The sequence below is a fragment of the Cajanus cajan genome, chromosome 3 (genome assembly GCF_000230855.2).
Source record: "Cajanus cajan strain Asha chromosome 3, NIPB_CcT2T_4, whole genome shotgun sequence".
NCBI classification, from domain to species: Eukaryota; Viridiplantae; Streptophyta; class Magnoliopsida; order Fabales; family Fabaceae; genus Cajanus; species Cajanus cajan.
The window spans coordinates 74,556,955-74,568,347 of NC_138519.1; the positions used below are offsets into that span (position 1 = coordinate 74,556,955).

Sequence of the window (11,393 nt, forward strand, 5' to 3'; positions counted from 1 at the left end):
TTGGACCCTCTTGTTGAGCATTCTGGGGTTTTTGAGCAGTGTTCTGCCCTAGAAGTCTCTCCGAGAGCCGATCTGACGAAGTTCTTGAGTTCTGAGCATTTAGCTTGAGGATTCGAACTAGTCGAAGGGAAATCTTTTCGATTTCCATAGTAAAAATTAATTTTTAGGGAAGGAGCGAGCAAGCGTGTAGTGGGAAGGAGCGCCAAAAAGCCTCCTAACGTCTGTTTAAATATATAAAAGCACGCTTCAAAGGTTTCTTTTTCAAAATCCTTCCTTTTACTGCTTTCTGATTGTTGCATTGCATATTTAGAATTTTCATCATGTAAATATTCCGCTTATAATCGTTTCTAATAAATAGGGGTAATTTAGTAATTTTACACTGTTATTTATGAAATAATCCGTCATAGGGAACCCGAAAGGGGCGTTGTGGGGTGCTAACACCTTCCCTGCACGTAACCGACTCCCTTACCCAACTCTGGTTGTAATGGCCAAGGTTGATTTGCAAAAATCAATTGCCTTATCCCTTTTTCCAATGTTTTGAGTAAAACATTGGTGGCGACTCCAAGAACCCTTCTTTTTGTGAAAACCACTAATCCATGGAGGGTCCCGCTTGGGATTAACATGGATTGGTGAATCATTTAATAAAATTGTTAGTTCGATGAGGTCTCAGTTTGAGAATAAGTCGTTCTAACAATCCATCACTTTTCAAAACTTAAAAAGAGTCCAACCATCGTCGCGAATGCCAAGGTCCGTTTCGGCGAGTGGCGACAATGAGCACCTATAGATATTTCAGATCTTGACATGTCATCATCTACACCATCATAATCAATATAATTTTGATAGGTGTCTCGCTCGTCCTCGACAATCATGTTATGCAATATGATACATGCATAAATTATATTTTTCATTATGTCGGCATCCCAAAAACGTGCCGGACCTCGTATGATTGCGAATCGAGATTGAAACACTCCAAATGCACGTTCTACATCCTTTCTCGTTGATTCTTGTCGTTGGGCAAATAATTTCCTTTTTTCCCCCTGTGGCATGGAGATGGTCTTGACAAATGTAGCAAAGTCTGGATATATGCCATCTGCTAGATAGTAACTGTTGAGATTTCCGTTGAAACACTTTTGTTAATATTTGTAAATTCGTTTAATTCTATCAACGGTCTCAAACACGGCAAGTATACCGGCCGTTCAAGTAGTAAAAATATCGTATCCACAGGGATTAGAAGGTAATATAAGCATTTATTAACTATTCGTGACTAAAGAATAATTCCAATTTCATAGTTTGTGCAGTGAATGCAAAGTTGTGACTATTGGAATGAAAGCTGTAAATAAATATTGTTTTATGAGTGGAAAAGGTAAGGAATGGTATTGTGGTATTGTGAGGTTGTGGGGGTCAGATTTCACCGAACGTAACACTAATGTATCCTTAATCTCTTGTTGAATTCATTGCTTAGTCAACCCAAGAGTTTACTCAAACCTAATCCCTTAGAGAAAGAGCCTAGGTGTGGATATTGAATATCAATCCCTTGAGTACCCAATATTTACACCCGCATTACGGGCTAGGGTTTAAGACTACTAATGGGTCAAGCTGTATCCCTAGATACAATCACCACTAGGCATATGTTTCAGAACTAGTTTCAAAGGTTATTTTCCAATACCCATGGAACCTTAAATCATGCAAAGGGTGATCAATCCAAAGCAAGCATTAAGAATAGAAACAAACACAACAAAGAATAAAACAACATGTATATATATCATTAAAATCGTAAAGATTACAATAGAGTACGTTGGTTACATCTAACCCCACAAAATAGGTGAAACCACTCAACAAAGAGGGCAAATACAAAATAGAGATGAAAGAGGAAGTGAAGAACCGAAGGAAAGATCCGCACACAGACGATCCCAAGCCCTGGGAATCCCTTCCGCAGCTCCTGGAGGCGCCCAATGTGAGAATGGGGGAGAAGTCCCCGAAAATGCCTTCAAATACGAGCTTGGGGAGACAGATTAGGGTTCATGCGCCCGGCGCATAAGTCTTCGCGCCCGGCACATGGCCTTCCAAATGCCCTCTGTCTTCAGGACACGCCCGGTGCAATTCATATTGCGCCCGGCGCAATAGCTTCCAGAGGTGAGATGCTCTGTTTTGCTCGCCTGGCGCGGATCACCTTGCGCCCGGCGCATAACCTCTTCTCTGCTCCTTAGCTCCTTTTAGTTTCCAATCCTATGGATCTTCAATCCTCAAGTCCCTAGCTCAATACCTGCACAAAAATGAGGTGTATTAAGGTATTGTTAGCTAAATTTGGGTTAGTTATATCTGCACACAAAATGAACCAAAAAGAGAACAATTATATTGCAATGGTTCAAAGGATGAATGGAATTTGTTCAATAAGTCTCATCCAAAAAGAGGTAAAATTGAGACTTAACAACTCCCCCAAACTTAGAACCTTGCTTGTCCTCAAGCAAAAGGTAATTAATCTAGCAGATAACAAGCAATGCAAGTGAGTCAATTTCTACATCCTAATTCACTTGTATCTTCTTTTCGCAAGCATGAACCTCAGATGAATTTCCAATCACAATTATTGTAATAGAACATGACAAGGTGCAAACAAAGGTTTCAAAAGAGATCAAAGAGCTGAGAAGAGTAATGACTATCTGTGTATGCATCCTCACTAGGAAAATGTTTCTCTCTATGCACACTAGTATATCAGGGTGAGTGTTTCTCTCTAGTCTACTACTCACGCCACATAATTCAACTTTGCTCTTCGTTTCCAAATGAAACCAGTGGTAAAACAAATGCAGACACTTATCACAAGGTCTTTATTAGGGCAATCTGGGTCAAGCAGGGTCAAGCGGTAGCAGTTTTATGGTTTTTCAAGGATTGAAGGTGCTATAGCTTAAGAGAGCAAATAAGATTTTATAATGATGTCCCTCTCCATACCCCATTACAACAATTTGGCACATGCCCCTAACCGGATCCAAGCCATTAGCCTTATTGTTTTTGTTTTGCTTTTTGTTTTTTTTTTTTTTTTTTTTTTTTTTTTTGTAATGGCTGACCACATACTTTCTTCTTCCCAAATTTCCTCATTCTTCAACTCTCCCAAACTTATTTGATGTCATCAATTTGCTCTCTTAACCAAGGCAAAGGTTATGGTTAATTTTCCATGGTTTGGGACAAGTGGAAGGTGTGGTGTTTAGGCTTAGGAAGGTATGGGTCAAGTGGAAAGTGGATATGGCTTTTTGGCTTAGATGATTAACAAAATATGGAAATGTAAATGCCTTGATCATATAAGTGCACAACATAAGAAAACCACCAGGGAAACTCAAGCAAAGTCTATCATGCAACCTAAGCGTAGTTCACTCATAGGTATTTAGGCTCAAACCTCACCCGGCTATGCATCCACAAACTATCAAACTCAGCTCAGTTCTATGATCAACATTGAAACCCGTATGCAACTAGTCATGAACTAAAGATCTAATGTGACTTGAAAATGTCTAAGGTACACACAACATAAACATCAAGCAAACTATAATCCAGAATCGACCACAAGCAAAACAAGTATCAACAAGATTAAAAACCATGCTAAGGCAGACTATTCACAAAAGAACCAACAAAGTAATCACCAAAAAAGAACTAACTATAAAAACAATTAAAATACTGAAATTAAAAGACAAAAAATAATTTGCAATAGACAAAGGTAAACTAAGGTAGGCTCCCTATACTTCCCTCTATGGGGTCTGGTCATCATCATCTTTAGGGGCTGCTCCACCATCAACGGCTCCGTCTGCATCAGCAGCTCCACTCCCCCAAACTTAGGAGCCTGGTCCCCAGGCCAACTAGTATATGCCTGAAAGTCCTAGAAACCAAGAGTGGTCGCGGAGTATAAGCATGAAAAAGAATGGTGAGCACAAAAATGTATACATAGTGATGACCAAGCAACTATAACACAATGGAGAATATCCTTAGACCAAAATTAAACACAAAATGCATGTACACGGAAATGGACTAAGACAATGCAACACAAACAGAACACAAAGAAACATGAATGAAAAATAGTTAAATACAAGGTATCAGGAATGTTTTGCGCCGGGCGCAGAACAGATGCGCCGGGCTTCATATCAGTAAAACTCAACGAGGTCCAAAATCTGATATCGCGCCGGGCATGCGTTAAACGCGCCCGGCGTGGTGGTTCCAGAGACCAAAAATTGAGTACTAGGCCGGGCGCAAAAGAGTCACACCCGGCACGTAGTCACTTTAAAAGGTCAATTTGCCCAGGTTTTAAATTAGGATCAGGCTTTATTTCCACCTAGACACAGAATTGCCTCATTCCTCACATTCCAAACAAAATGTACCCTATATTTACCCATTCAAACATGATTCTAACAACTAACACATAACACAAACAACATATACCACAAAACACAACACATAATACAAAACAACACTTATAACACAGAACAACATGCAACAAAAATCTAAAACACAGTTCAGATCTCTGGGTTGCCTCCCAGGAAGCGCTTGTTTACTGTCCCGAGCCTGACGGTGACCAACTTGAAGTGCTCTACTCTCCTTCTCCTCCTGTTGCTCTTGTTCCTCCTTGCTTTGTGCTCAATCTCATGATTGCTCAACAATTGCTCAGAGGGATTGGTCAATCTTGTTCATAGTACCTAGCATACAAGAGAAAGTAGAGGACTAGAGCGCCCAGGTCAGCTTCAACAATTCATTGCTACCATAAAATGAAAATAAAAGTAAAAGAATAAGTCACAAATAGCTATAAATACTAAATCGCCATTCTAATCCCCGGCAACGGCACCAAAAACTTGTTGAGATTTCCGTTGAAACACTTTTGTTAATATTTGTAAATTCGTTTAATTCTATCAACGGTCTCAAACACGGCAAGTATACCGGCCGTTCAAGTAGTAAAAATATCGTATCCACAGGGATTAGAAGGTAATATAAGCATTTATTGACTATTCGTGACTAAAGAATAATTCCAATTTCATAGTTTGTGCAGTGAATGCAAAGTTGTGACTATTGGAATGAAAGCTGTAAATAAATATTGTTTTGTGAGTGGAAAAGGTAAGGAATGATATTGTGGTATTGTGAGGTTGTGGGGGTCAGATTTCACCGAACGTAACACTAATGTATCCTTAATCTCTTGTTGAATTCATTGCTTAGTCAACCCAAGAGTTTACTCAAACCTAATCCCTTAGAGAAAGAGCCTAGGTGCGGATATTGAATATCAATCCCTTGAGTACCCAATATCTACAGCCGCATTACGGGCTAGGGTTTAAGACTACTAATAGGTCAAGCTCTATCCCTAGATACAATCACCACTAGGCATATGTTTCAGAACTAGTTTCAAAGGTTATTTTCCAATACCCATGGAACCTTAAATCATGCAAAGGGTGATCAATCCAAAGCAAGCATTAAGAATAGAAACAAACACAACAAAGAATAAAACAACATGTATATATATCATTAAAATCGTAAAGATTACAATAGAGTACGTTGGTTACATCTAACCCCACAAAATAGGTGAAACCACTCAACAAAGAGGGCAAATACAAAATAGAGATGAAAGAGGAAGTGAAGAACCGAAGGAAAGATCCGCACACGGACAATCCCAAGCCCTGGGAATCCCTTCCGCAGCTCCTGGAGGCGCCCAATGTGAGAATGGGGGAGAAGTCCCCGAAAATGCCTTCAAATACGAGCTTGAGGAGACAGATTAGGGTTCATGCGCCCGGCGCATAAGTCTTCGCGCCCGACGCATGGCCTTCCAAATGCCCTCTGTCTTCAGGACACGCCCGGCGCAATTCATATTGCGCCCGGCGCAATAGCTTCCAGAGGTGAGATGCTCTGTTTTGCTCGCCTGGCGCGGATCACCTTGCGCCCGGCGCATAACCTCTTCTCTGCTCCTTAACTCCTTTTAGTTTCCAATCCTATGGATCTTCAATCCTCAAGTCCCTAGCTCAATACCTGCACAAAAATGAGGTGTATTAAGGTATTGTTAGCTAAATTTGGGTTAGTTATATCTGCACACAAAATGAACCAAAAAGAGAACAATTATATTGCAATGGTTCAAAGGATGAATGTAATTTGTTCAATAAGTCTCATCCAAAAAGAGGTAAAATTGAGACTTAACAGTAACCCATATTATATTGGGTTCTATTCACGGTGTATTGCACTGTCGGAGCAGTCCCTAAAAGAACTTCGTTAAAAACATTAGATGCATTTAACACAGTAATATCATTATTCGAACCTGCAGTTCCAAAAAATGCATGCCAAATCCACAAGTCTTGTGATGCAACAACTTTAAGAATGATTGTTGGATTGGCATGATCACCTCGACAAAATTGACCTTTCCATGCAACTGGAAAATTCTTCCACTCCCAATGCATATAGTCAATTGAACCGAGCATTCCAGGAAACACACGTGCCTCTCCCATCCGTAGTAGTCGTTGAATGTCTTCGTTATTAGGGCGTCTCAGATACTCACCCTAAATATTTCACAAATTCCTTTCACGAATCTTTGTAAGCATTCCACTGCAGTGGTTTCACCAATTCTAATATACTCGTCCACAAAGTCAGCAGGTGTCCCATAAGCCAACATACGAAGAGCAGTTGTGCACTTTTGCAACGGTGATAGGCCCCTTCTACGTGTTGCATCGAGCCTCATTCGAAAGTACTCATCATGATTGCTTGTGGCATCTACAACTCGGAGAAACACATGTCGTCGCATGCGAAACCGCCTTCGAAACTGAGTTTCTGTGTATACTGGATTTTCAGAGAAATAGTCATTGAACAATCGTTCATGACCTTCCTCACGATTTCGATGAACTACCCTCCTTGTTTGGTTTGACCTTGTGGTGTTGGGAAGTTGTTCCTGATAGGTTTGTATCATCAACTGGATCAATTCCTCGTCAGTGTTGTCGTGTAGTTCCTCATCTATGAATTGATCCAAAAGATCATCTAAATTGATGTTTGGATCATCTAAATTGTTGTTTCGATCCATCACGTATCAATCTAAAAATCGAAGAAGAATAGATGGGGATTTTGTGTGAGAGAAGATGTGAGAATGAGTAGGATTAGATGACAAAGTCTACATATAAATAGTTTTACGACGGCTAGTTTTATAACGGCTAGTTTTACAACGGCTAGTTTTACAACGGCTAGTTTTATAACGGCTAGTTCTACAACGGCTAGTTTTACAACAACACAATTTGAATTACAATAATAAAAGAAATTAAAACTCAAATACTTACCTAAACCCTAAAAGAAATTAAAACCCATATTGTTGTTTAAGATAGTTACAATACTTTTCATGAGCTTCACGTTGAGTCTCATTCATGTTGGAAGTATCCTTCATTATGGTTTCATATGCCAAACGTCTTTCTTGTGCCTCCTTCAACTCAATTAGTCTTGATGCATAGGCATTTTTCTCCTTTATTGCATTTTCTATGCCAGAAAAATCAACAACATTAGTATTAGAAGTTTCTTTTCCTTTGGCCTTCCTTTTGGCTACCTTTTGTCCTATCGGACGGGATGTTGGCGTTGGTATCTCATATTCATCAAGTTCAATGGGTGTCTCTGTGAGACCCCCCTCCCTTATTTTTCTCTCCCCCACTCTCTTTCACTCACTTCTCTTACTCACTCCTCATTTTCACTCTCTTCTTCCCCATTTTCCTTTCTCTGATCATGAGTGGCTGTGGTGAATCTTAGGAGCTGAGTAGTGGTGCTGGGTTTCTTGCTGAGCCGTGCGGAGCTTCCTCAAGCTTCTCCTACTTCCCCTTTTCTTCTCTGTTCAAGCTCGTTTTCTTCCCGGAGCTCGGATTCTCGCGCCGAGGTAAGGGAAGCTAGTTATTTTACTGTGCTTGACTGTGACTGAGTGCTTAAACTCATTTGTTGTTTGATGATTGCTGGCTTTTGAGCTGGGGTTGCTGAAAAATGGGGATTTTGGGGGTTTCGGAAGTTTGGAAGAAATTTCGGGATTTTGATGATTTGTGATTGCATGCATGAAAAGCTGGTATTTTTGGGCTCTTTGATGAAAATAGGAACGTTTGGCTGGATTGCATGTGTATTTTCTATTAAGTTTCGCAGGTTTTGGTGAAATTTTCGTAGCATGTAAGGGTTTCCGTTTGAATTCGTGCCGGGCGCAGTTCTTCGCGCTGGGCGCGACTTGAAATGGGCAATTTCTGGGTGAATTGCGCTGGGCGCGATGAGGACAGTGCTGGGCGCAATAGAATTTGCAGGTCTCTGGTTGAGAATTGCGCCGGTCGCACACTTAACGCGCCGAGCGCGAATTTGTGTTTCAGAATTTGACTTTATAGTCTTCATAAAAGTTGTAGCCTTGGATGTTAGCTTTCCAATGGCACTGGAATCACTCAAAAATGAGTTTTAGAACTCCAGATATGGCCGTTTTAGTGAAGAGGGGTCAGGCTGCCAACTTTACCTATAGCTGTTGCGGTTTTTAGAATATTTAACAAGGTAGATGAATGAATTAAGACTTGGTTTATTCATGAGAGTTGTAGGAAATTTGATTATCTTTCATATGAGATAAGGATGAGCATGGTAGGAGTAGTATAACTCATGATGTGCTGTTTTCTGTGAAGGTTGCCATTTCACATTTAGTGATTTGGTTAGGTTGAAAGTTGTTTTAGGTGCTTAGGTTGATTGGTGTTGTTTGGGTGGGTAATTTGACAGGATAGACGAGTTGTAAACAAGATGGATAAGCCATATTATATGTTGAATATGTTGTGTGTTGTATTGTATATGCTGATATTGATGTTCTGCGCTGAGCGCAGCCTTTGTCGCGCTAGGCGTGAGACTCCTTGGGAGTCTCTGCCTTGTGGGCGCTGCGCGCAATTTGAATTGCGCTGGGCGCGAGACCAAGGGGAGGTCTCTGCCATGCCCGCGCTGGGCGCGGGTATAGGTACGCCGGGCGCGCGAGACTCCTTGGAGTCTCGCCTGGCATGCGCTGGGCACGTGTGAGCCTTGGGCTCTCTGGCTGAGCCCCGCCAGGCGCAGGCATACCTGCGCTGGGCGCGCTAGCCCCTGGTGCTCTCTGGTTGTACCGCGCTGGGCGCGACCATGAGTGCGCCGGGCGCGGAGCTGAAAAATTTCTATATGTTGGTTAATGTTGTTTTATGCTTAGTTGAGTTGTAGACGAATATAATGTGATGACTAATGGATGATGTTGGTTGATTGATGTTGAGTTGTATATTTGTGTTGTGCTGCAAGTTGACATGTTGAGTTGTAAAGTTGAGTTGTGTTACAAGTTGATGTTGAGTTGTACAGTTGTGTTGTGTTGCAAGTTGATATGTTGAGTTGCCAACGTTGTGTTGTGTTGAATGTTGATATGAATTGTTGTAGGCCATAAGGGCTGAGTTGCTGTAGGCCATAATGGCTGAGTTGTTGTAGGCCATAATGGCTAAGTTGTTGTAGGCCATAATTGATGGAGGACCATCCATGGTACTTCATGTGAAACCCATCACATGGTCCAATGCTATGACTAATTTTGAGTAGTGTAGGATTTATTTGGTTTATTCCAATTTTACCCTTGTATTTTGGGGTATTTTAGTCATAGGATTTATTTTCTTTGTATTTCCTATTTTACCCTTGTATTATGGGGTGCTTTAGATAATTAGGGTTTTCAATTTTTGGGCTAAGGTGTTTTAGAGGAGGTGACGCAATTTTTGGCAAAGTTTGGACCTATTTTTGGTGTTAGAAAGGCTTAGGCCCAAGTGAAGGGCAAAGGTTGCATGGTCTTATCATGCACCTTGTTATAGCCAATCTAAACCCATAGATTCCAAACTTGGCCACCAAGTTGCATCTAGGGTTAATTTGGCATTGCATTTGGAGTGCATTTGGCCTTAGCATTTTCGGCCATACAACCCTAAATGCAACCCTAAATGCAACTCCTCCTATAAAAACCCCACACCCCACCACTTGTAAACACTTTGGATATATATGAATTTGAGTGAGCATTCTTATGCCTCAAGTCCCTATCCTTAGTCCCTAGCTAAATTCGGCTAGCCTACCTTCATTCTCCACCCTTGGAGAGTGATACCTAGAGTGGCCTCCACCTACCTTGGAGTGAGCCAACCTAAATCACCAAACACCATCTCCTAAATAGCTTCCGCCCAAACACCTCCCTTCTCACGTCAACTTCCTTTCCTTCACCAAGTACCTACCTTTGTCTTCCTTGTTGAACCTAGATCAAGGTCAAGGCTTCCTCTCCTTCATCTCTACGTCATTTCATGGAGAAGGAACCCATCAATAATGGCTGAGTTGCTGTAGGAGATCTCCGAGTTGATATGCATGACGACGCATTGTGTGCTTATTGCTGATTATGCTGTAAGATCGATGAGTTGTATGCTGAAGATGTGAGATGTGTGCTGTTATGGCTAAATGATGTGGTACTTTAAATGAATTTTGTTAAGTTGATGGATGTGTTGATTTGCTGTGCTGATAGGGGTAGCTGTTTACTATTCATATATTTATATATATGTATGTTATTTCTTTTTACTAGCTTACCGTTTGTTGTTTCCATGTGGTTTGGACTGCGATGATCATACTATGTATGGGAGCAGAGCAGGGTTAGGCGGGTGGCTAGTGGTGAGTCTGCATCTGGCAGGCGGAGCTGGATCCTTGTTGATGCTTTGTTGTTTTCAGCTACTTGGTGTAGCCGTTGATAATGTATTTTGTTTTTTGTACACTCTAACTCTAGTCAGATAGGGACTTTGTATATATTTATATTCTAGACCCTATATTTATGTACTTGTCCTTTCTGTCTGGCGTTTCTGGTGTACAGTGGTGTGTGTAGTGACCAGCCGGGTCGTTACAGTCTCTGTGTTGGAAGACGAAGAGTAACCACCTGCAGATGTTACCTTCCCTCTTTTTGAATTGTGTTGCACGAAATCAGATTGCCATTTTGGTTCATCTCTCAAAATGACCCATGCATGCTCCATATCAAATTTTTTACCTGTATCTTGAGTGTAATTCTTATGTGCGAATGCCATGACATCTTTCTCTGAACTCCCGCTTTTCTTTTTACTAATTGCTTGTTTGTAGCAACCAATAAATTTTTGAACTGCAGGATGAATTCGATTCCAACGTGCTTTTAGTTGAGTCGATTCTCTCTCTGGGAACTCGCCACGGTCTTCATCGTTGTTGTATGCTTCTGTGATTCTCGACCAATATTGTCGTAACGTTTGATCAACTCATATGATTGGATCCTTCGATGTATTGACCCATGACCTCACGAGAATAATATCTTCTTGAACTGTGAATGGAACACAAATTTTTTTTGTTGACGAATTCTCTGCACTTCTATCTAGTTGAATTCCATCAAGACCAATTGGTGATTCAGGTTCACTATTAGGAGTGTC

At 41.0% G+C, this 11,393-nt stretch overlaps 1 protein-coding gene across 1 annotated transcript; it reads right to left on the reverse strand.

The window, feature by feature from the left end:
* Positions 1-2,144: 2,144 nt before the first annotated feature.
* LOC145955899 (uncharacterized) lies at positions 2,145-7,481 on the reverse strand. The gene has a single exon (XM_083071294.1). The coding sequence runs from the start codon at positions 7,016-7,018 to the stop codon at positions 6,491-6,493; it is 528 nt and encodes a 175-aa protein (XP_082927420.1). The 5' UTR covers positions 7,019-7,481; the 3' UTR covers positions 2,145-6,490.
* Positions 7,482-11,393: the final 3,912 nt, after the last annotated feature.

Excerpts from the sequence above, each read along its gene's own strand:
- LOC145955899 (XM_083071294.1), bottom strand. The coding sequence starts at position 7,018 with ATGGATCGAAACAACAATTTAGATGATCCAAACATCAATTTAGATGAT.